This window comes from Schistocerca nitens, chromosome 2, assembly GCF_023898315.1.
Source record: "Schistocerca nitens isolate TAMUIC-IGC-003100 chromosome 2, iqSchNite1.1, whole genome shotgun sequence".
In the NCBI taxonomy this organism is placed as follows: Eukaryota; Metazoa; Arthropoda; class Insecta; order Orthoptera; family Acrididae; genus Schistocerca; species Schistocerca nitens.
This window is the reverse complement of record NC_064615.1, coordinates 722,421,721-722,447,599: the sequence shown is the minus strand read 5'-3', so window position 1 is coordinate 722,447,599 and position 25,879 is coordinate 722,421,721. Positions and strand designations below refer to the sequence as shown.

At 39.5% G+C, this 25,879-nt stretch overlaps 2 protein-coding genes across 4 annotated transcripts in view; one reads left to right on the top strand and one right to left on the bottom strand.

Moving 5' to 3' along the window:
- The window catches only part of LOC126236900 (lysine--tRNA ligase), a 69,071-nt gene extending 56,815 nt beyond the window's left edge, over nt 1-12,256 (bottom strand). The window contains exons 1-3 of one of the 3 annotated variants that reach the window (XM_049946546.1): nt 11,983-12,256; nt 10,525-10,660; nt 1,866-2,031 (exon numbers count right to left, since the gene is read on the bottom strand). In XM_049946546.1, coding sequence (XP_049802503.1) covers nt 1,866-2,031; nt 10,525-10,660; nt 11,983-12,017 — 337 coding nt within the window. In that variant the 5' untranslated portion in view covers nt 12,018-12,256. Of the gene's footprint in view, nt 1-1,865; nt 2,032-10,524; nt 10,661-11,641; nt 11,903-11,982 lie in introns of those variants that run through there. The other 2 variants (XM_049946545.1, XM_049946547.1) reach the window with 2 other exon arrangements.
- A 235-nt stretch (nt 12,257-12,491) lies between these two features.
- Nucleotides 12,492-25,879, top strand: part of LOC126235284 (dynein axonemal assembly factor 6) — a 76,568-nt gene continuing 63,180 nt past the window's right edge. Inside the window, exon 1 of the mRNA XM_049944009.1 lies at nt 12,492-12,690. Coding sequence (XP_049799966.1) covers nt 12,585-12,690 — 106 coding nt within the window. The 5' untranslated portion in view covers nt 12,492-12,584. The remainder of the gene's footprint in view (nt 12,691-25,879) is intronic.

Genomic DNA, 25,879 nt, shown 5'->3' with positions numbered 1-25,879 from the left:
ACACTGTCTGCCTGTGTCCATTCATGCGAATGAACAGTTTGTTGCTGGTCATTCCCACATAGAATGCATCACAGTGTAGGCAGGTCAGTTGGTAAATCACATGGGTGCTTTCACACGTGGCTCTGCCTTTGATCGTGTACACCTTCCGGGTTACAGGACTGGAGTAGGTGGTGGTGGGAGGGTGCATGGGACAGGTTTTACACTGGGGGCGGTTACAAGGATAGGAGGGCCACAAGCTTTTGACAATGGTCTCCCTGAATTAATTCTGTCAAGCTGATTGCAAGAAATGAGCTTTCAATTTGTTACTACTCATCTCAGGACTTGTTTGATCGACTGAAGGGATGATTTTATTGGACTCACTAATTTCGCAAATAAGCACAGCTTCTTGATATTCTTAGCTAGCTCTAGAGAAAAAGACTTTTTCCATTCTTTAACAGTTTTCAAATAGTTCTTTTTGGAGTCATTCTGGTTTCTTAACCTTGGTTTATCAACAAAATTTTGGTTTCTATTGTGCCTGTAATTTTTGTGCCTTTATTAACAGCTTTTTACTTTGTTATTAAATTACAATGGATTCTTATAATTCATAACCACTTTTAATGCTAGCTTAAACAAGAAGAGTCTAATATGTCAATTTTGTTGAAGCTAAAAGACTTACAGCCTCTGTGGAACTGTATGTTTGGAATTAAACATATGTTTTGTTATTCATCAGAAGGCCTAATATACTATTATGTTGAATGGGTTGTCTAGTCACTTACAGTATCTTACAACTAATGCATTAGAATTGATTCTCAATAAATATATCTCAAGGTCCCCCTTTAGTAAACACGTGACAATCCCAGTCAATAAGTGCCAACAAGGAAATCTATTAGAATTTTTCACTCTGCAGCGGAGTATGTGCTGATATGAAACTTCCTGGCAGATTAAAACTGTGTGCCGGACCAAGACTCGAACTCGTGACCTTTGCCTTTCGCGTGCGAGTTCTTTACCTTTGAGCTACCCAAGCACAACTCACACACCGTCCTCACAGCTTCAATTCTGCCAGTACCTCATCTCCTACCTTCCGAACTTCACAGAAGCTCTCCTGCGTACCTTGCAGAACTAGCACTCCTGGAAGACAGGATATTGCGGAGACATGGCTTAGCCACAGCCTGGGGGATGTTTCCAGAATGAGATTTTCACTTTGCAGCAGAGTTGTCGCTGATATGAAACTTCCTGGCAGATTGAAACTGTGTGCCGGACCAAGACTCGAACTCGGAACCTTTGCCTTTAGTGGGCAAGTGTTCTAAAGACTGAAAATCTCATTCTGGAAACATCCCCTAGGCTGCGGCTAAACCATGTCTCCACAATATCCTTTCTTCCAGGAGTGCTAGTTCTGCAAGGTTCGCAGGAGAGCTTCTGTGAAGTTCGGAAGGTAGAAGACGAGGTACTGGCAGAATTGAAGCTGCGAGGACGGGGCGTTAGTCGTGCTTGGGTAGCTCAAGTAGAGCACTTGCCTGTGAAAGGCAAAGGTCCCGAGTTCAAGTCTCAGTCCAATACACAGTTTTAACCTGCCAGGAAGTTTCAAGGAAATCTATTATGACAACAATCTCAATCTCAGTAACTTTGCCACAGGTTTCTCAGTCAACATTTCATGCTCTATCATCTTGATCACGAGAAAATGCTTAGTTGCCACATCTCAAAGTGCCACAGTTCATACTCTCCCTTCATACAATTTGGCAGTGCTATCTACATTCTTCTTTAACTACACTGTTGGCTTGACATTTGTCCACATCAGTTATGGCAATCAGATCATCTACAACAGTGGAAAATGAGTAAATGACTGTGCTATTCATTAATAAGTGGAATTAAAAGGGGAAAAAAATTACCTGCCACACTAAGTTCGATGTTCTCCAAGATTTCTCCATCTTTAACACCACTGTATTTTTCTACAAACTCTTCTAAGGATATAGAAACATGAAATTTGTGGGGATATGGATGTTCATCACTTTGCTTCAATTGTGTAACAGCTTGTGTTCGTAAACGGAAGTATTCCTGGAAATTACGTAGAAAAAAACATTACACCAAGTTACATTTTTTCTAAACAATTACTAACAATAACTGGAGGAAAATCACAATGCTCAGTATTAAATAATGCATCAAATACAAGGCTGTGACAGAGTAATGTAAACGAAATATGACACACGTGTTTCACATGTAATTTTAGGGCAAGGAGAAGACTTCTCTGTTACGCACACAGATGGCACTGGTATCAAAATTAGTTTTTGCTTTGTTGGTACATGTGGTGCAAATATATTAAGTCTTGTATCATCTCTATAGAGAATATTAATATTTTTGTTAATGCGACTTCTCAAAGTAGTGTGTGTGTGTGTGTGTGTGTGTGTGTGTAGACCAGAAACCATACTGGAATAAAGTTCTTTGTTTGGATTAGTTGGTTGGTTGGGTCTAGAAGAGACCAAACTACACGATGATCAGTCCCTCTGACCTTGGATTAACTAAAACCGATAAACTCCCATATTAGAAGAGGGAACTACAATGTCCATGAAAAGATAAACTATTGACAGGGAAGAAAGGAAAAGGGCGGAAGAAGAGGTGAGGAAAAGAAAGTGACTAATGACAGCGGCCTGAAGGGAGAAGCACAGGAGACAAGAGAGATGCTCAAGACATAACAGACCCCATAAAGAAAAGAGTGGGAAGGCAGAGGGCCGGGGTGAACCACCAAGCCCAGTTGAAGCCAATCCAGTCGGGGCAAAGGGGGGAGCAAAAGGGCCTGCCATCCCCTCTACTCATCGATAAGGTGGAAGGTCTCTCCCTTAAATAATGTGATAAAAACCTCTATCACGAATAAAATGTAAAACAAGATCCGCCGCTGAGGCAGTGTCAGCCAACATCAGGGGTAGCGAGTCTGGGAAGCTAAAAGTCCATTGGAGGGCAGCTAAGTTGGGACAATCCTATAAGAGGTGAGCCACAGTCAACATCAATCCACGATGACAGAGATGGGGGTCTTTACGACGGAGGAGATAACCGTGAGTCAGCCAAGTATGGCCAATGTGGAGCCGGCATAGGACGACAGAGGCCTTACGAGAGGCCCGTAAGGAGGACCGCCACGGAGTTGTAGAATCCTTAATCGCCCAGAGCCTGTTCGGTGAAGAAAGAGTGTGCCATTCTGCATCCCAAAGGTCCAAAATCTGATGACGTATTGCCGAACTAAGGTCTATTTCCGGAATGCCAATAGCAAGAGATGGCCCGGTAGTAGCTAATTTAGCCAGTCGATCGGCAAGTTCATTGCCAGGTATTCCAACATGGCCTGAGGTCCAAATGAAAACCACCGAGCATCCACGTTGAGCAAGGAGAGAAATGGAGTCCTGGATAGCGATGACCAATGAGTGGCGACGAAAGCACTGGGCGATAGCGTGCAAACCGCTCAATGAGTCACTACAGATAGTGAAGGATAGTCCTGAGCAGGAGCGGATATGGTTCAGTGTGCACAAGATGGCTACCAATTCTGCAGTAAAAACACTTCAGCCATCTGGCAAGGAACGAAGTTCCGTGCGCCGTGCATAGGTGTAAGCAAAACCAGTGCGACCAGCAACTTCGGAGTCATCAGTACAGATCACTTCTGAGCCCTGAAAAGAACTGAGGAGACAGTATAACTGGTGGTGAAGAGTCATCGGAGGGACAGAACCCTGTGCATCGACTGAGAGATCGAGACAGAGCTGTGGCCGAGAGATGCACCACAGAGGGGTACGTGTATGAGCGGAGAAAAGAGGCGGTAAAGGGAATTGCTGGAGCTCAGAAAAGAGCGACTGAATGGGGACAGCCATGGTAGTCCCACATCGTGGCCATCGCTGCGGCAGGGTGATCTCCAAGTCTGTATAAAGGAGACCACAATTAGGGTGCAGCGAATGCAGAGCGCATAAGATATCAGCTGTTGTTGGCGCAAAACTCGCAGTGGTGGAATCCTCACCTCTGCGAGAAGGCAAAGTATGGGGCTAGTCCGGAAGGCACCAGTCGCAAGACTGACCCCAACAGTGGTGGATGGGGTATAGTATCTGCAACGTCGAAGGCGATGCAGAACCACAGAGAGGACTTCCATAGTCTAAACGAGACTGGACCATCGCTTGATACCATCGCAGGAGAACAGAGCGGTCTGCACCCCAGGTAGTACTGCACAGACACCTAAGAACATTGAGATGGGATCAGCATGTCCTCTTCAACTGGCGGAGATGAGAGTGCCATGTCAATTGGACATCGAAGACCAGACATAAGAAATGATGTGTGTCCACCACCTCGAGGGGCTGGTCATCGAGGAACAATTCCGGATGGGGATGGAATGTACGGCGACGGCAGAAATGCAAGACACATGGCTTGGCCGCCGAAAACTGAAAGCCATGGGAGAGAGTCCATGAGTGCGCTCGGCAGATTGCCCCCTGTAGACAGCGTTCTGCAGCACCCATTATGGAGGAAGTGACGTAGATACAAAAATCGTCAGCATACAAAGAGAGGAACACCATCGGTCATACAGCTGTCACCAGACTATTAATGGATAAAAGAAAGAGACGAACGCTCAACGCGGAACCCAATTTTCTTGCCGATGGGGTGTGCTGTAGGAGGAGCCAACTTTGACCTGAAACGAGTGACAAGAAAAGAAGTTATGGATAAAAATGGGCAGAGCACCACGAAGGCCCCATTCGTGAAGGGTGGTGAGGATGTGGTGGTGCCAGGTGGTGTCATAGGCTTTATGCAGATCAAAGAAGATTGCAATGTGTTGCCGATGGGCAAAAGCCGACCGGATAGCAGACTCCAGGTGGACCAAGTTATCCACCGTTAAGCGGCCACAGCGAAAATCACTTTGAGTTGATGACAAAAGGTTGCGTAATTCAAAGATCCAAAACAGCTGCTGACTCACCATGCGTTGGAGGAGCTTGCAGAGGATGTTGGTAAGGCTAATTGGATGGTTGCTATCCAACTGAAGAGGTGGCTTCCCTGGCTTCAACACCGGAACAAGAATACTTTCCCGCCACTAGGTAGGAAAGACTTCCTACTCAACAGACGGTTGTAGAGGGTCAGTATACTATGGTAGCCAGCTACTGATAAGTGTTGGAGCATTTGGTTATGTATCCGATCCGGTCCAGGAGCTGAGTTGGGACAAAGGGTGAGGGCACTGGCGAATTCCCACTCGCTGAATGGAGCATTATAGGGCTCCGAGCAGAGAGACAAAAGGCAAAGGCAGTCGTTATGAGCACTCTTTCAGGAGAAGGAACGTGGGTGGATACTGAGATGATGCCGAAGCTTGAGCAAAGTGTTGAGCGAAACTTTCTGCTAAAAAGTGAGGATCGGTAAGGACAATACCATGCACAGAAATTCCTGCAACCCCGGTGGGAGGATGGTGGCCAAAAATTCGTCTGAGTTTCTCCCAGACTTGTGAAGAGGGTGTGTGTGGTCCTATCACAGCTACATATCGTTCCCAACAAATCAGTTTCTGTAATTTGATTAGGTAGCGGGCCCAGGTGCGGAGTCGTTTAAAGACCAGAAGAAGAGCAGTAGAAGGGTGCCGCTTGAAGTGTTGAAGAGCACGGCAGGTCTTTTATGGCTGCAGCAATTTCCGGAGTCCACCAAGGGACTATCTTCTGACGGGGGAAACCTGAGGAAGAAAGGACTGCTGAAACAGCTGCTGAAAGGATGGCAGCAGTCAAAGTCTTTGTAGATTCGTCAACACTGTCGTGTGGCAATACAGGGGGGGATGGGAGCAGAGAAGGCACCCCAATCAGCCTTAGATATGGCCCACTTGGGAGGGTGGGTGATGGAGCAAGAGACACTGAAGGAAGGTCAAAACAATCGGGTAATGGTCACTGTCACATAAGTCATCGTGGAAACCCCACTGAATGGGTGGAAGAAGGCCGAGACTGCAGATGGAGAGGTCAATGATAGAGAAAGTGCCATGTGCCACACTTAAGTGTGTGGGAGCACCTGTGTTTAGTAAACAGAGGTCAAGCCCTGCCAGAACAGCTTCAACTGTCCTGCCCAGGACAGTAGTCGTATGACTACCCCAAAGAGGGTTGTGGGCATTGAAGACCCCTACTAGCAGGAAGGGAGAAGGGAGTTGTTGAAGAAGGGTGGAAGAGCAAGGGATGTGGGTGACCTGTCAGGTGGGAGGTAGAGATTACAGATTGTGATTGGAGTGGTCAGATGTACCCTGACAGCAATGGCTTCCAGAGTGGTATAGAGGGGAACCCATTCACTAACAATGTCCTTGCAGACCAAGGTGCAAACACCACCAGAAACCCGCAAGGGGCCAATTCGGTTCTAACAGAAAGCGTGGAACCCATGAAGGGCGGGTGAGTAAGAATTGACAAAATGGGTCTCCTGGAGTGCAATACAAGCAGCAGAGTAGAAGGAAAGAAGGGGCTGCAACTCTGGAAGGTGATGCAAATATCCATTACAATTCCATTGGAGGATTCTCAAGCGGGAGTTCAAATGAGAAGTGAACGGACCAGAGTCGGTCATGCCGTTGAGTCGCCATCATCACCGATAAGGATGGGGTAATATCCATATAGGTGGGGTCAGACTCTGTTGGTTCATTGACTGGAGGAGGGGAAGGCTGCACCTCAGGGGCCACCAGAGCGGCCTCGCCCTTGTTCTTGTGTTTCTGCGTCTTCTCTCGGGAAGGAAGAGAAGGGCAGACTTCAGTGAGGACAGGCACGGAATTACACCGGGCAATCTTGGCGCCCACCGGCCGCGGATCACGCTGTCGATGTGGAGCAGCAGATCGCCTTTTGGGGGTGCCGAGAAGAGGCGTCCCATGAGCGAGCTCCAGTACCGGCGGCCGCGGCTGTTGAAGGAGGGGAACACTTCTCTGGTGGGGGAGGGGGAACAGCACCCAAAGGGGTGGGTATGGGTACTGATGGGGAGGGGGAGTGGGAGAGGGAGAAGGCTGAAGGCATGGGGCAAATGGGATGGGGCTGTGAAGAGGAGGGGGAATGGATGTAACTGAAGCAAAAGTAGAAGTCAATAGACATGGGATGGAGTCGGTCATACTTCTGACGAGCCTCAGTGTAGGTGAGCCGATCTAAGATTTTGTACTCTTGAATCCTCCTTTCTTTCACAAACACCGGGCATGCAGGCGAGCGTGGAGAATGCTGTCCATGACAATTTACACACAATGGCGGGGGAGCACAGGCACAGGCTACTACCACTGTTGTTTTGTGTTCCTGTGTCAATCAATCAATCAGTCAATCAATGGGGCTATCCCGTCAGTGACATTTTACCTTATCTTTCACTCTACCTTTGAGTCGAGGTGAAGTGAAGGAAAAAATTGGATGTGACACTTGCTGCTTCTTTGAGACAGACTACGAAATCTCTAGTGGCAGGAACTAGTACGTTTGATGTTCTGCAGCTTGTAAGTACTTATTAAAAGACATGATGCTGCACAACATCAACTGCAAGTAAATATTTCATTGCCATTGAAGCATAGAGTTCATCGTCAGTGGCCTATGTTAGGCATGTACATATCAAATGACGTGTGTCAATTATAAAATCTCTGCATTTCATGGGTCATCATTTGTACATGTTAAAGCTGTCGATTGTTCACAATTCCTGGTCGCACTGGATATTACTGCCATGGAATAGAAATATGGAACAGTAACAGTAGCGTCCAATGTGACCAGTAAGTAGGTCTATTCAGCATTTAATAGCTGCAACATTTATGCATGACGACTTGGGTACTGCAGAGATCCACATTAGTTTTGACATCACAGTCATCTTACAACTGACATTCACATCATTTAAAATGGAAGTACGTAATACAGTGAAACCCCTACTTTACGTTTTCGTGTGGTCCAGACTTAAAAAACTCAAATTTGAGGAAAATGAAGAATTGAGGAAAATGTTAAAACCCCCAAAACATAATCAAAATCACATGTAATTGGCACACACGATTACAAAACATGTTTTGGAGGGATCATCCTTTGTGCTCACCCAGAAAAAAAGCAAAAAATGATAAACATGTTGACTTAAATGAATAACAAAAAACATAACAGCAGCCAAGTGGTTAAACCATAAGCATAAATGTGGACATCTGCTTAATGACGTACTTTATCATGATTGCTATTATTATTTAATGCTTTTCTTAAGAGACAAACTTCGTACACTCACCACCGTGAGTGCTTTGTGAGAGAAACATATGAAAAAATGAGTTTACTTCTCCAGTTAATGTTACAAAGCCTATTATAAGTCTGCTCAGTGAATTTCTGTACACTGTGCCAAATGTAAATTTGAAAAGAAGCTCAGGTGCTACAGTTTTGCTTCATGCCCTCTATCACTATTGCCAATCTTTACTGTCTACAGTGTGTGGTGCAAAGTATATATATGAGTACGGTATGTAGTTGTTGAAACTGTATCAGGTCAGATTTCCACACGAAAGTCTTTAAAATGTGCTATGGCAAAACCCTTGTTCTAGTTCCATGTGACATCTCTGTCATAACAATCTGCAAGGAAATTATATTTTGAGCACTTCACAAAATGCTTTCACCCCTACTTGCACTCCTATCACTGGAGGGCCACTTCTCCCTCTCCACACATCCAGTAGGTGAGCTCATTATGTTTGTTAGTGTGGTCTGGGGGCTGTGCAGGGTTTTGGGTAACTTAACAAGTCGCCAGCCAATAAGAGCTCACTAGCTGGAAATAGGCTAAGTTTCCTCGATTATGAGTGAGCATATTTTCTGAGACTCAGTGTCTGAATTTAAAGGGTTGACAATTGATACTGTTGCTGAACATAGTACATCGCAAATACATGCAAAAAGTAGAGACTGAGTTATAAGTGGCACAAGAAAAGGTAATGGCTGGGCCCCTTCATCACAGATTGGCTAGGTTTGGAACACTTCGCATCGACTGTCTTGTCATTACTGCTGGAACTTAGTGGTAATTGTACCGTAACTGCGCAGTGAAGCTAAATGTTGCAAGTTGTGTTGGCAACATCAATTGTGGATTATGTCAGCACTTCCTCTCTCATCTCCCCTCTCCACAACAGCCTAGAATATTCCCTTAATTCCATCTCTTTTGAGCCACTTATAACTTGTTCAGTCACATCAAATGTCAGCAGGAAGAAAATGGGATGAAGTTAAGCGAGACATTGAGTAAGAACTTAGAATTGAGGCACACCTTACTAGGAAGAAATGTAACATCGGAGAATTTTTAGCATTGATCTTATGGGTTTTTCACAGGGTTAGGAATTTATGGTGTAGAATCGCAAAAAACATAAAATCGGAGAATATAAAATCAAAGTTCTACTGTATCTACCACTGACAAGCTCTATGCCCAAATATACATGACAATTAAATATTTTACTTGCCGCTCATGGTGTAAAACTAGAAGACTTAACAAATCTCTAGGGTAATTAGCTGCCTACTGTGACTCATTGTAAATCACAATATAACGATTGTCTGAAAGTACTTTTATGCTTTTTAGTATTGCTGGTTATTTTTTTGCCTTTTGATGACAGTACAGGAACTCAATTTTGTGATGTACTGATCATTTTTCTTTACCAGTCTGCTGTGCTTAGACAGTAATGCTGCTGACTCTATTCTTTTGCCACAGCTCCATTCAGGACAGCTGTGAGAACAACTGAGAAATGCAAATGTAGGAAAGGATTGGATACTGTCTCACAGACTTCCACAATATGAGCATGAAGACTGAATATGTTGGATTGGGATTCTGTACACAAGAGCTTCCAAATGCCCTCACAAATAAAAGTCTTGTGGTTTTAGGTGCAGAAAACATGAAGGCCAAGAAACTGGTCCACCTCTACCTATCTCCCATTACAGAATCACAATACAAATTTTGAGTGCAATGGTAATTACCATCTGCTAATCCATACAGCAAATGGGCATCTGCCAACTACTCACGTGAGTGCACTTCCACTGCACTGTTTCTGAAATCAAGTCCATGAAGAGCACTTAACAGCTGACGCTATGTGCTTGCACAGTTTATAATGAACACTAAATACATGATGCTTCATGCCTGATGCAAGTAGAGCAATGACATTAAGTCACATGTCAACACAAGCAACAAGGGAAGTCGTATATTGATGGAAGCAATGAAATGTGTCACAGTCAACGTTACCTTAATTCAAATGGATCAACAAACACAAACCTAACAATTACAACTTACTGTACAATCTAAGCAAATGTAACCAAGAGGGCATTTTGGAGAATTCACACAAGAAAACATTTCATGTAATGCTGGAGTGTTGTGTTTCTGTGATTAATCTGATTATGAAGAGAAGTATAAAATGAGCTCTAGCATGGAAATACAGCATTTCTGGACCCATGTCCATATAACACATTTTATATTTCTGTGTGGAAAATGTTTCCAAACAATTTGGCCAGACATTTTTGTTACACCTGTACATGAAGAGTAACTACAATGATTATACCCTCAAATCTACATAGGTAAATGGAAAAAAAGACTGATATCAGTAAGAATGATTTGAAATTAAAAAGAAATGTTTACAAACTTAAAAAGGCTTACATTTGGGCTGACTTCTTCCTCTGCAGCAGCATGTGTATCAGTCTTCTTCTTTGGTGCTTGTGTTTCAGATTTTTGTTTCTCTTTCTCCGCTTTCTCCTTTGCCTTTTGTTCAGCCTTTAGTCGTCTCTTCAGTTCACTGTTGAAGATTTTACATTTAATAAGAATTCAACTTAATGATGGTAATTTAATATGAATATTTTTATTATTTCAATCTGGATATAAATTACTAATTTTTCTGCCTTTTTTCAGTAAATGCTACACGGCCTCTTGTTGCATTAAATCTATTGCCATTCTTTAGACAAACTATAAAGCAATTTGCCTTCAACATAAAACAATGTACTAGAAATAAATATGTATTTTTAAAAATAAAGTAGCAGGAACAGAACCAGAGACACTAAAAACCTGTTTCTAAACACTTTGTATTTTTTCTCTATTCCATTAGTTGCTTAGCAGACTGTGAGAAAACAGTACCATAAAATGTGACAAACTTCATGCATTCTACATGCAGTGAATAGCTTACATGTCATGAATGAATGCTACAAACATGAATATATGTCATAGGTGCATCAAAGTCAAGCTATTAACAGAAAAAAAATATGCCACTAATACTGAAAAGCTTTAGTACCTGCATCTAATGGAAAAAAATTATATTCAATTTTATGTACTCAAAGTTGCTCCTAAAATGTGCTACAGACCTGTTTATTAGTGACAAGTCATTCAGTAACTTAGATACGTTGGGAACTACACACATTTGGTTTGGTAAGTTATTTTTATTTTGGATTTATATCTGGTCTTCCAAATAAGCCTAATTTGTTATCCTCTAAAGTGGTGCAATTCATGAGAAATATTCGTTTTACCATTGGATGTTTTGATTATGACAGGCAACACTAAGGTTGCATCACACGTACAATTCGACTGTTTCACATAATAATCACTACAGTGAGATATTTGGAAATCGGGTGATTTTTCTCCAGAAGGTGAAATAACACGATTGAATCGAACAGGACCAAACTATAGAGGCAATTCACACATTATGTATCACCGCACCTACTACGAAAGTACTTGCTAGTCCAGCTGGTGGACGGATAGTATTACTACAAAAATGTAACAAACGCACCCTTTCAGATACAACGTACTTGAAGTGCACAGACATCGATGGCGGGAATGGTTTACAATTACTGGTTTACACCGTGTTATTACTGTCGTTACACGGCTAAGCGCCAACATACTAACGGTGAACTACTGCACCGTTTGTTACATTAGCTCACAAGTAACATATCCTAGAAGTAGTTGAAAAGTTTAACAAAGCATAGGGTTAATTAGTTCTCTTGTGTTTACATCTACATCACTCTGAAACTAAAAATGCAAGACACGTGAAGAGCAATTAACAGCGCACACGTGCACATGCCGTCACACAATCTTTGAGAATTCCATTATTAGAGTATGAAAACGTCTTACTTCTTCGATAGTTTCTCACTTCCAGCTTCTGCCATAGCACGTAAATATTGTTCTACAGTTTGTTTAGTGTTCCACAAAGCACAACCACAAACAACTCCAAGGTATTTAAAACGACGAAACCCGCCTGTACATGGATACTATACATGGCATCCAATGAAAGAGTGCGATCGGCGTACACCTGAGTGACGTGGGCAATACATTGTTTAAATTAGAACAGAATCAACAGAAGCTACTGAAATGTTTTGCGAGATATTTTTAAAACTTCGCCAAAAGGTTTGAAAGATCATCGCGCTCTGTAAATCAAGACAAGATTTTGATTCAAGCAGAGCTCCCTGTTAAAGTCTGCGCCCTGATCCTATCGGAGAGCAATGTTTTTTGCTTGTTCGTATTTTACATTTGGTTTTCTTAACTACTTGCCGCAAAAATGATCCTATTTTTACGCTCGTTCCTTATGTTTGTTGTGCGTTGTCTTGACAACGTAAACAAGGCATACCTCAATTTGAAACAACTGAAAGCAAGTGTTAATAAACATCTGTATCTCAGTTTAAATAACGCGTGCTTTTACGTTTCTTGAACGAAGGTTTGCCACTTGCTGTGAAAATATGTTCAGTACGAAGGATGTGAAGAGACTAGCAGAGTTGCTGAAAACAGAAGATCATGAATCCGACAGCGACGATGACTTACCAAAATCTGGTCTCGCTCGATTAGGTGAGCTGTGACGATGCTTGTAGCCCAAACGCTGCTTTTAATCACATATATAATTGCACGTAAAAATCGTAAATTTAGTGTTTATAATTTTAAGCAATAAACTACTTACAAGGACAGCATACTTAGAGATTGCTTCAGACGGGAAATCGGTCTATGATAGTCATGCCCGCCGCGAGCCCCTTTGGCCCTTGTGTACGGACCCCTCAGTCCTCCTTTCCAACATCCAGGACTAAACTTGAATGAAGCACTTTCAATTTGCTTATTAAGAGTTGTGTAAATCAGGCAAAGAAACACTTTTCATAAACAATTTATTGCCAATTAGAATGTTGGCGATTAAGAATTTTCTTAAACGATACCATTTAGGAAAGAGATTCCTATTAAATATAATTTCTTAGAGATTTCCTTTAACTGAAAACCATTATTGTGTCAGATCCATGAATATGTTAATTAATGTACGTTTCTGACTTAGTTTGTGGATGAAAGTTGCTTTAAGACTGCATTACACTTACAGAAATTGAACTTTTCTTGCTTTTATATTTGCGAACTCTTCTATTATTTGCCGAGTATTCAAACTATCTAAGATCTCATATTGTACTGAAACAATAGCCACAGTAGTAAGTCGTTGCTGATGTATTGTTGATCTTAAATGATTTTGGACAGTTTTTAATTTTGAAGAGGATTTTTTACCAAGTGCAACAGTAAATGACAAAGTAAGAAATATTCTTAATGTTATTGCTGTGATAGGAAAAGTTGATATTAAATCAAGTGTAAATGGATATTGCGGAATGGTATGTGGATAACAAGACTAATTTTTTTCTAGAAAATGCAGTTTTAAAGTGTTTTTTATTTCAAATTCCATAGATCCATATTGTGATGAATCACAACGATGTGGAATGAGTCAGGCTTCCACTGTTATAGAGATAAAATAAACAAATGTACTGTAACAAAAATATAGAAAACTGATGAAAAATTGAAGTAAAGTTAATAATGAGTAGTCAAGTAAAACATTAGATAAATTAATAAATATAACTCAATGTGTGGTTCAAGTAAACATGACATAAATTACTGAGAGTAACTTAAGGTTGAGAAAAAAGAATATTTATACACTGTCCTTCATAAACCAGGAAGATGAATAACGGTTTGACAATACAAATTTACGAAAACAATCACTGATTAATCTTCAAGTACTCATCAAGAGAGCAGAATGGCTTACATATAAGGTAATTTCTTAATTTAGATTTGAATGTAGGTGGAGCATTAATGTGGATTTTAATATCCGATGGAAGAGAACTGAAAACATTCGTTGCAGACTAGTGAACAACGTTTTGTGTCTGAACTAGATGCAAGATCCCTGTGTAAATCATTTTAGATTTTGTATTGTGGTCATGGTATGCACTATTAAATGTAAAAAGAGAATTGTTATTAGTGACAAAAATCGTCAAAGAAAATGAGTATTGAGACATGGTGGTTAATATTTGGAGCTTATGGAACAGGTTTCTAAAAGAATATCTTGGGCGAATGCCACTCAAGATTCTAACTGCTCTCTTCTGTGCAATAAAGATTTATTTTTGTCTAAAGTTTGATTACAACAAAAAATTATACCATATGACATGATAGTGTAAAAACCAAAAAAGCACCTTTGATATAATTGATATTACCAACACCGGCAATTACACATATGGAATAAATTACCACATTGTGACTTTTTTGAATGTCTAGAATGTGTTCAGACCAATTTTACATGCCTTCAGTTAGAGTGTTCATGACTTTGACAATTCACAATATAATATATTTTGGTTATTCCAGTTCAAGTGAGTTTTTTTATTTTCTTATTGAGATGCACAAAACTGCATATATTTAGTTTTTTCAATATATAGTGCCAATCCATCAAACTTAAACCACTGTAATGTGTTTACAAGTATAGTTTTACGTTTTCCACCAATTGTTTGGCTTTGAAGCGGAATAGTGCCATTAGCAAAAAGACTAAATTTCCTCTCAGTGTTAGTATGAAGGGGAAGATCCTTGATGAAGATAAGAAACGATAAAAGTCCCAAAATGGATCCTTGTGGCATTCCACACTTCAATGCACCCCAGCCAAATGAAATGGGACCGCTATCTTTACCATTGAGTATCACCTGTTGCTTTGTATTGTGTAGATATAATGTAATCCATCTATCAGTGATACCATTCAAAGTATAAAAATCAGTCATCCTTAAGAGAATGTTGTTATTTACATAGTCAAAGGCCTTTGACAAGTCACAGAAAAGTCCAAAAGGTGACATTTTGTTATTTATTGATTCAAAAATTTCATTTGTGAGAGAGAAAGAAGCCTGCTCTGTTGATCTGCTTTTTGGGAACCAAATTGTGTTTTGCTCAGGATGTTGTGAATCAGTTTCTCTAATATTTTCGAGAAACAACTCATCAGAGATCTTGGCCAGTAGGTGGATAAATTAGTTTTGACACCCTCCTTAAAAAGTGGTTTTGTTATAGCAAATTGTAAGCAATTTGGGACAGCACCTTGCTACAACCATACATTGAAAATATTACACAAGACTTTATATATATATATATATATATATATATATATATATATATATATATATATATATATATATATATATATATAATAATTACAGTGCTTCATTGTTGTATAAATCAATACTGTAAATGTCAGTTTAAGTTTCACATGTACATTGAGATGACATAAGTCATGGGATAGTGATATGCACATGTACCGATGGTGGCAGTATTACCTAAACAAGATTTAAAAGGACAGTGCGTTGGTGGTGCTGTCATTTGCACTCAGGTGATTCATGTGAAAGATGTACAACGTGATTATTGCTGCATGACAGAAATTAACGTCAGAATGGTAGCTGGAGCTAGATGCATGAGATACTCCATTTCAGAAATTTTAGAGAATTCCTTGCTTTTGGGGTGGCGTTATGTGGGGCTGACGTACTCCGCTGGTGGTCATGGAAGACGCCATAACGGCTGTACGATACGTGAATGCCATCCTCCGACCATTAGTGCAACCTTATCAGCAGCATATTGCTGAGACGTTCGTCTTCATGGACGACAATTCGCGCTCCCGTCATGCACATCTTGTGAATGACTTCTTTCAGGATAACGACATCGCTCGGCTAGAGTGGCCAGCATGTCCTCCAGACATAACTCTATCGAACATGCCTGGGATGTATTGAAAAGGGCTGTTTATGGACGATGTGACCCACTAACCACTCTGAGGGATCTACGCCAAATCGCCATTGAGGAGTGGGACAATCTAGACCAACAGTGCCTTGATGAACTTGTGAATAGTATGCCACGATGAATACAGGCTTGCAGAAATATAAGAGGATGTGCTACTGAGTATTAGAGGTACTGGTGTGAACAGCAGTCTGGACCACCACCTCTGAAGGTCTCGCTGTATGGTGGTACAACATTCAATGTGTGGATTTCATGAGCAATAGAAAGGGCGGAAATGATGTTTATGTTTACGTCTATTCCAATTTTCAGTTCAGGTTCCAGAACTCTTGTAATTGAGGTGATGCAAAACTTTTTTTGATTTGTGTATAATTTTTTATTGTCCTGTTGAGTAAATCAATAATTTCGTTTTGCATATGATCTCCTAAATAGTGTGTCATACTCAACTGACATGAATCAGATCTTGATCATTTCTCTAAACATGTTCTTACGTAACTGAATCAAATGATGATCTCACATATACTGCTTTTAGAAAACTTCAGTTGTAATGTTCAGAGATTTCCTTTTATGAGGCCTAAAAAGCCAGATATTGGTGTCATAAAAACTTGACGACAGCAATAATGTTTCCAAATACATTTCAGCACTGTTTCTTTCTGACTCTTCTAGTCTCAGTTTCTTCTGACTTACAGTACACATTATTCAATTGCATCCATGACTTCTCATTTTCATTGTCACTGATCTCATGTTTTTCGGAGTTAAAGATAAATGTTGCCTATCTGAAAAGCCATTCAAATCAAACAGTCTACTTATGAAACATTTTACATCAGAAACAATAAACTTAATCATCTGAAAAAGAGTAAAGAAGCCAGTTTCTATTATGTTTTTCACAGTTAGAAGGATTTACATAACAGTAAATGCCAACAAATTTTCTTCTATCATCATTAATGCTAAAACTGTGCTTTTTCACCTGAAGAGGACTATGTGTAACTGAAATATTGCGAAAATCACTATTAATACTAGCAGGCCACAACCTTGAGGTCATCAGTAAATTGTCAAACTACTACAAATTGCTTGAAGATTCCCCAGAAGTGCCCTCACTTGTATCACGGTTATCATTAAGAGCATCTGAAAGATAGGACTATCTTTTTGTCCCTATCCACTTCCATATGTTTGGATCCTGATGTCGGGAATGTGACACAGCCAAGAATTTCCTGAGATTTTTTATCAGACTTGCTTAAAACTTTCACAGTAAAACAGGTCAGTTTTTCTTTCTGTTTTTCCCTCTCTCTCATGTTTGTTGGTAAAACTGAGATATAGGAAGTTTTTTTGTCTTTTGTTGTTCCTGAAAGAATTATTTAGTGATTGGACTGAATTAGATTGATTACATTGAAATGTATTCTGCGATGTTCACTTGTGGTGCCTCACGAGTGAGGCGCAGGTGCAATGTAGTAAATGGCAGTTGAGCTGTCTACACTGTTCATTGACTAAGCATATGTCACAGCATGTACTGAAAAAAATTGCCTCTACATACCTGTGGTACCTAATTACATTCATGCATCTAGTAAAGCTGCCTGTATGACACTTGCTTAAGTCTTTGCCTCCTCTTTCGCCAAAGCTACTACAGAATATTTTGTATCGGCTCTGGAAGGAAATTTGCCCATACGTCTGGTGGTAAACTGTTTACTATTCATTCGTCGTATCTCAGCTGTAAATAGAAATACTTTGAGCAAGGACGACTAGCTGAGAATAAGAATTATATGATAGGACAGTTATGTTCTGTGATATGTTTTATGCTGAATTCAAACTAAAACTTGTGTACTTTGGAACATCAACTAACTACCATGAACATGCTTGTGATAGTTGTTTGTGTAAGAAACCTTTTAGATTATTTATAAATTCAGTAATAAATTGTATACAGTGAACTCTGATATCTCTCTACCATCATTCCACAAGGGAAGTCCCAAGTACTTCTTACTTTATGTATTTAAGTTGGAAGAAAATACAAGTGCAGTGCTGGGGTTGTGATAATGAAATTGGTGTTGGAGAGAAAGGGTCAGTCAAACTCAAATAAGCTGAGAAGAGAAAGCGATATAAAACGTCATTCAGATTCACTGAAGTACAGCGGTAGTCAGTTACCTGTTCTCAATTAATCATGCACAGTGATTAACTTGTAGCAAGAATACCTCTTCCTCTACCATTGTGCAATGCAGAACTTCACAATAGCTATAAAAGCCATATCTAGAGCTACTTACAATGAAAAAGTACTATTTTAAATTTAAATTTATTTTGCACTTAGCTCCCAATAATAAAATTATTGAAATTTGTAGTACAATGATTTAAACCTTCAGAAACATTGGATAGTCAAACTAATATTTTAATACTTTTTACATCGTCGCTTTAACAGTCTGCTACTAAACAGAGTTCACATGAATAAGTCAGTATTGAAGTAAAGGTTAAAACCACGAATTCTGCCAAAACTCAGAATACATTAATTTCAAATTGTAACATATATGACTATATATGGACGGATGGAAGTATATGTGAGTGTGTGTGTGTGTGTGTGTGTGTGTGTGTGTGTGTGTGTGTGGAGGAACTCTGGTTTGAGAGATACAATAAATAAGCATACATTCTCATATTTCACTGCTAAAAATCTCGACTTGAATTGTGTTGGGTATCCATGAGAATTTGATGTGTTGTTGAAATTTGGGTGTATTCTCGACAGTCGAACTTATTGCGAATTTTGATAATCGCATGTAGAGAGAATGTGAATTCTAAAGGTTCAGTCCAATAGAGTGGACTTCATGCATGTGCAAAATGCTCTGATGCCTGCTACGGAGTCAAACAGACAGTGGCTGGGGCTCCATATTCTAGTTGTTGAATGAGGCTTGTACTGAGTTTGTCAACCAAAGGGCAGTAGTTCAGATGAGTATGAGCTTCTGCTTTTCTCTGTACTTGCTTTGAGGAAACGTTGAAACTGAATGTATGAAATTAACTAGGAATGACAACACCATGCCAATTTAAGTTTCTCTGCAAAGCGCTTTGGCCATGTGAAGACTGTTTATTCAGTTATTTGTGAATATATTGACAGCAGTTCCAAATAATTCGCAACCTTGTTGAACTCTTTATCAGGAAAATTAAAGCGAACTGAAAGTGCCTTCGATCATGGTCAAGACGATAATGTGGCTGTGGTTAGCATCTTATTTACTAGAACTTTAATTCATTTTGTGGCTTATTTAAAATATAGGCCTTTGTTCTTAATATCATGATATATGTTTACTTGCAGAATGAGCAGGAAAAGATTACACTATAACTTGCAAAAACAACAATTATTACATTAAGAAATGTAATTGAAATGCTGAGATGCTGATTCATGAACTTGTTTCACACAAGAAAATTCCACATGCACTAAATTGAGATTGATCACCCTACAACATTATTTCTGTGCTGTAATTTCACTGAACTCTGTGATATAATTATGTAACAAAGCGTGCTCTGCATCTTCAAGCAACTATACTAACTGCATTTTTTTAAAAAAAGCGACTGTCATGCTTTAAATGATTTAAATGCATGAACTAGCCCAAAAACAAGTTGGCTCAAATCGAGATGTGGCATTTATGTTGTGTTACATTCTTTGTTCTGTAGATCCCTCAAATTGCAACTATGAGGGCTTGCTGAAAAGTACTATCTCTGAATTTTTTATGTGAAAACTCTTGAAAGTTTTTCAAATAAAACAAACATTAATAACATTTTATATCTTTATTTCTCATGTCTACTTACCGATTTCTCAACATAGTCATCCTGGCGATAAAAACATTTCTTCCAAAGAGAGACAGTTCGTTGATACCATCACTGCAGAGTGTTTGACATTGTTGATGGGGTCACAGCCTCATCTCTGCTCGCACTGCTTCATCACAATCAGAGTGAAGCGCTCTAATGTTTTCTTTAAGTTTTGAAAGCAAATGAAAATCAGATGCAGCTAGATCAGGACTCTGTGGAGGATGATCGATGACAGGGAATCCAAGGCATTGGATTGTTGCAGCTGTTGCAGCGCTTGTGTGTGGTGTGGTATTGTCATGCTGAAGGAGAGGGGGCTCCCTATGTGGATGAACCCTTCGAATTGGAAACTCGATTAAGCACACTGTTTTTTAGTCTCTGACATACTGTAGTTACGCTACACACCCCTATTCTACACGCTGCAACTCGGAGCTCCTGGCAGCAGAGGGCTGCAAATATATAAATAAGAAAAATAAAGATGTAGAATGTTGATAACGTTTGTTTAATTTAAAAAACCTTATGTGTTTTCGCATAACAAATTCGAAAGCATCATTTTTCAGCATGGCCTCATAGTCTTTGTTCACTCCTTTTTGTATTGGATAATTTGCCAAAAGATTAAATTTGCACATATCTCTCTTCAATTTGCATTCTATTATGCCACATTTTTGTAGATGTGTATGATACAAAAATAATTTCACATTTTAAATCCAAGGGCCTCTCCGTTTCATAATATTAATATTAGTAATAATGCTGTGTGACTCAAGAGCTTGGCACAGATGGAGTAACCCTACCAGGACAAGGGGACTTATAGTTCAGTGCGTAGTCTGAACGATGGTCATGCTTGGTGTACTCATATCTCCAAGAGGTGAAGGGTAGATTCAAAGGTTAACTGAAAAATTTTCATGGTCTGACCAGTATTTGTTCTCATAATGTTTGGATTTCCATTCAAGTTCTTTAGCCATTAGATCGCCATGCTTGGACTCTTCCCCATATAGCAAACATGCACGGCTTTTACAATGCAGAAATTAACAAGCTGGCTGCTGCTAGCCATGTAAAAGAGCACATTAATGCAACATTCTGTTTGACCTAACCGATGTGGGATGCAACAAAATACAGTGTCCAAGGGATTTGTACATGGGGCCACCCACTGAAGCAGCAAATTGTCACAATGAATGCAATTTTGGTTCTATTGTTAAGAGTAGTGAACTGCAACAACTCCATTAAAATTGGCGACTCACCAATTGATTTCTTTGTTATTATGAAGAGGAAATTCTCTAATAGTTGGAAATAACCTCCTTTAACTGTCGATGTAGCTGACTATTCAAGTATCCTATTATTTATACTTATTTCAAAAAATAGACTATAGTCGGTAGAACCATTCGATTAAAACAGAGTTCATGTTAAATTAAACAAAACTAGTGAGACCATAAGGATGACAGATTGTATGTTAATTTTCCCTGCTTACATTACAATTTGGTACAACCCAATGGATTATAATTATGGAACCACTAAACACATTTAAGTGATCCCTTCCCCATGCTGCTAGAGTTCATGCAGGATAGCACAGCCAGTAGATGCATAGATGACAGGGCATGTGTGAGAAGAGCAGTTGTGCTGGGAATTATGGGCAGGTGCTGTAGGGAAATGGCAGGCGCTAGAGGGGAAGTGTCATTCTAAACTGAAGCTTACACTCACTATTTTTTATTAATAAGAAGTAAAGCCCTCCATGCCCACACTTGCATGTGACCATTCAAAAAAATCTGCACCTCTGCTCTTGCTAGTAACTAAAAAGAATTCCACTGAAAATGCAACAAAATCAGCGATTTATTTTCGTCTGGCTTGTTAACCATTTGTAACTTTTAGAGACCTGTCATGAGTGACGAATTTCTCTTTTTGCATGTTAAAATTTTCTTGTTTTGCAAAAACCCAGCAGAGTTTACACAATGTCACTGTACTAGCATGTTTTGCCGGCCGCTGGTGGCCGAGCGGTTCTGGCGCTACAGTCTGGAACCACGTGACCGCTACGGTCGCAGGTTCGAATCCTGCCTCGGGCATGGATGTGTGTGTTGTCCTTAGGTTAGTTAGGTTTAAGTAGTTCTAAGTTCTAGGGGACTTACGACCTCAGCAGTTGAGTCCCATAGTGCTCAGAGCCATTTACTAGCATGTTTTGCAGAGATAGTTGTGAGAGAATTGTGAAACAGTAGTTTATTAAGTGATGAAAAGTAAGGCCAGTAGCTTATGGAAAAACACATCTCTGGTACAAAAATAAACGTATAATGTCTTCACTCACATTGTTGCAAAACTCATATCATTTCCAATTTCAGCAGCTATCGATAGCCCTGAAAAATTACAGTCTTTCATCGAAAAAACCGGTAGTTAGTGGAATAACACAGTAGATAATAAAGTTTTGCATAATAAGCGAATGGAAAAATACTTTCCTGTTTGCATACTATCATTTGACAAAATTTCATTTCGTTATCTCAAATAGTTAACGAACTGTGGCCCTATCCATGGCGTTCGCGATCGCAAATGAGTGTGCTACATCATATCAATTTCCTTGAGGTTGGTGGCAATTAGAGACCTCCACCCAAGTCTATAGAAAAATTCAGTATGTTAGCTAAATTTAATACGCAGCCGCTTATCATGTAATATGCACCAAACACAAAATCAAAGCGATCCCTAGCTTCCATTGCAAAACTTTTTTGAATTTCGCGCATTGTCTTACTTCTGTCCAAATACCACAATAACTGTGACCATTACCGAAATTATAGGCGCTTTATCATAAAGCTGACATATAAAGCTACAAGTAACGCAATTTTTTATTTTTTTTATTCAAAAGTATATGTAAAATCGTTTGAGAAAGACTGCAGGGTGTGCGCCTCGATTCTCTCAACGTCGACCGCCCGAAAGAAGGCAAACACTGTCGGGCTCCTCTTCTGAACAAAACGAATGAACTGGCCCAGCGCTTTGGATGAAAACTGGTCACTCTGTTTTGGCCACCATATCCTGTGCAGACTCTGCCACTGTATTATTACAAGAGCTAATAAAATGAGGTAGTCGATGATCAATGCACGCATTCTGTACACTGGGCGAGTTCATTCTTTTGTTCATAGTCACCTTAATTAACTTTAATTTTCGAACAGCACTTCCCCTGGAGTGCACGGACAGTCAGCTCTCAGCGTAACCCTCACAGAGTACTGCTGTTTCATCACTGGTGCAGTCACCTGTGTAGTTGCCAGCCAACTTATTTTCCATGACCTGCTCATGTTGTAACACAAAATAAAGTACTGTAACACAGAAGAAAGTGAGTATTTCATTTATTTAATTTTTGAATGAATTAGAATTTAACAGTGGCTTTTATTACGGAACTAGCTCTCCTCTATAGTCATGTAGAGCATTTCCCTAATGGCCATGCAAACTGTGCATCCAAACATGGCGATGGCTGAGCTCCAAACTTAATTTAGACTTCACAAAGCAGTAAAGACAGTATGTGTCAGTGAATTGCAGTCTGATTGGCTGATATACATCATAGCCACATCAGTATTAAATCACACCTCTTTTATTGATAGTTTTATGAACTATTTATTAAATGAACAAATTTGTAAAATCCACTAATATCAAAATAGCTCTCACTATAAACAACTGAATTATCATAAAATATTTCTTGTTTCTCAGAATCATAAACTGATTCATTACACTTTACAAATTTCTTCTGAGAGTATAATTCACTCTCTGTACTGGTGCAAGTCCCTTCTACCATTTACTCAGTTAACAGACATGTAAATATTCATTTATTATGTTACTTTGAATTCACACCATCATTCACACTAATAATTAAACATATTATATCATCACTATTTAGCAGAAAACATAATATTCACAAAGGATAAAGTATTGATTCATAAATACACTGTTTTCATTATTGGATTTTATAAATCTATAAGGTACTGGCACCTTTCAGCCATAGCTGTAACTATTAGGTACCCTGATGCATCGTAAGAGCACATATATCGTGCTTGAACTTTGACTCATGTATGAAGCTATTTACTCATTACTGCCTGACTTACATAATTGTAATACAAGCACTTTGCCTCTCACTAAATTTTTGCAAACAAATTTTTAATAATTGTTCTACTTGTGACTATTTTTCAAATTTTAATAGTTTCCGAAAGCAAACTTAATAATTCTATTTTTGGACTTGGCAATTCGAAAACTAACCTGGCCTATTGTTTTAAAAAATCTTAATTTTTTATTCAGTTGTTTACCAAATCAAGTTATGTACAAATTCTTGTTCGAAACAATAAATTTCTGTTTCCAGAACAGTTCAAATTCTTTACAGCATTTTATTTAATTGTTATATTTCAGTTTTGTTTACATTTTCATCACTCTAATTTCCCACAATTTTCGTTTTAGGGTGCATCCACATATACTTGCACATTCCTCCTACCTTACAGTCGACACTTTATTGGTGTCCTCTTAAATTTTGAATCATTTTTCTCACATCACCTTATTTGTGTGGCATCCATAAAAGTCCTCCTTCACTTACAATACAGTCAAGTTCTGAATAGTGGCGTTTGGGGGGGGGGGCAAAATAGTGGAAACTGTTTAATAATTGCTGCTTGAATAACTAAAATAATGAACTGGAAAGAATAATTGAAAGAAATTGAATGGTACACGTATCTGGGGTGAACTTTAACAGGTACTAATATTGTCGCAGAGGAAGCTGAGTAGCACCATTTTCATTTATCTAATTATACCTTCTTCTACGTGACAATATTAACAGACCACCTATCTCAACACATTTAAGACCATTATTCATCATTTAAAGTTACGAACTTCTTCACATTAATTTCATTGTGCACAGTGTGTGTGTGAATTCCTAAGGGACAAAAAGATGAGGTCATCGGTCCCGAGACTTACACACTAGTAACACTAACTGAAACTAAGTTATGCTAAGAACAACACACACACCCAAGCTCAAGGGAGGACTTGAACCTCTGGCAGGAGGGGCCACGCAATCTATGACATGGGACCTCAAACCGCGCAGCCACTTTACGTGGCCATTGTGTGTAGTGCTCCTTATGGCAATGCAGGTAAAGAGGAACGCACCTTCGCTGTTCACTCAATTTCCTCTTGTCTGCTTCGAACTTTATGATGCAGAATTCTCGGTGAAGGCCAAATGATGAATCAGATGGGTGTTATTGATGTAAATATATATGTGAATAAACTTGCCTTCCTAATAACTTTTATAACATCTTTTATTATATGGTTGGAATATACATTTTTAAACAATACTGGCACGATGGAGCTAGTCATATGCCTGCCCTCTACCACTTATAGAAACAGACAGGTGAAGTTACAGAAATTAATCAATTGAAGAGCGTATGTCTTCTCTTTTTTTGCATCAAAATGTTTTCTCTGGCACAAAATAACTAGTTACTTCACCATTGGTTATATATATATACCAATGGTGAAGTAACTAGTTATTTTGTATAAAAAGAAAAGAACAATGAATGAAAAAAATAATATGATCCATTACAATCGCCCCAACTGTGCACTGATGTCATATGGAGGTGCACAGTGTCTGAGCGTATTTCCCTTTTTGAGGGTTGATAACCCTGGCTGGTATGGGCATAGCCTTTATTGTCTGCCATTAGAGTTATCCTGTATGGTTACTAGTTTATATGGGCATGTCAGCTTCTTTTAACACATACATATATTTTTCTTTCATAACAAAGTGCTTGCTGTAACCGCATTGTTCCATTCTTGTAAGTCAGTATCTGCCCAGTTTTTAGCTTGCAAAGCATGCGCGCGCAGCGCAACGGTTGTTGTCGTCCCATCTCGCGCTCACGTTTAATACAAGGCCCAGAGAGTTCATGTCGTGCTTTTACAGTAGCTTTCACTGCACAAATTCGTGAAGCTCGTGTTCAGTGGCGTGATCCTTTGCGTAATCTTCGATGTGGTGACAACTGGTTTCCTCATCAGCGGCCTGAGAAATTTATTTCATCTCGTCGCTCCCACTTATTCAGTGGGGACACCAGCCGTACATCTGACATCCACCGACAATTTATTGCATTAATGTGATATTTATATGTAATCACGCTGTAACAGCATGCGCTCTCAGATGTGATAAGTTCACAAACGTACGTGTATCACGTTGGAACAACTGAAATAAACTGTTCAAACATACCTACGCTCTGTATTTTGATTTAAA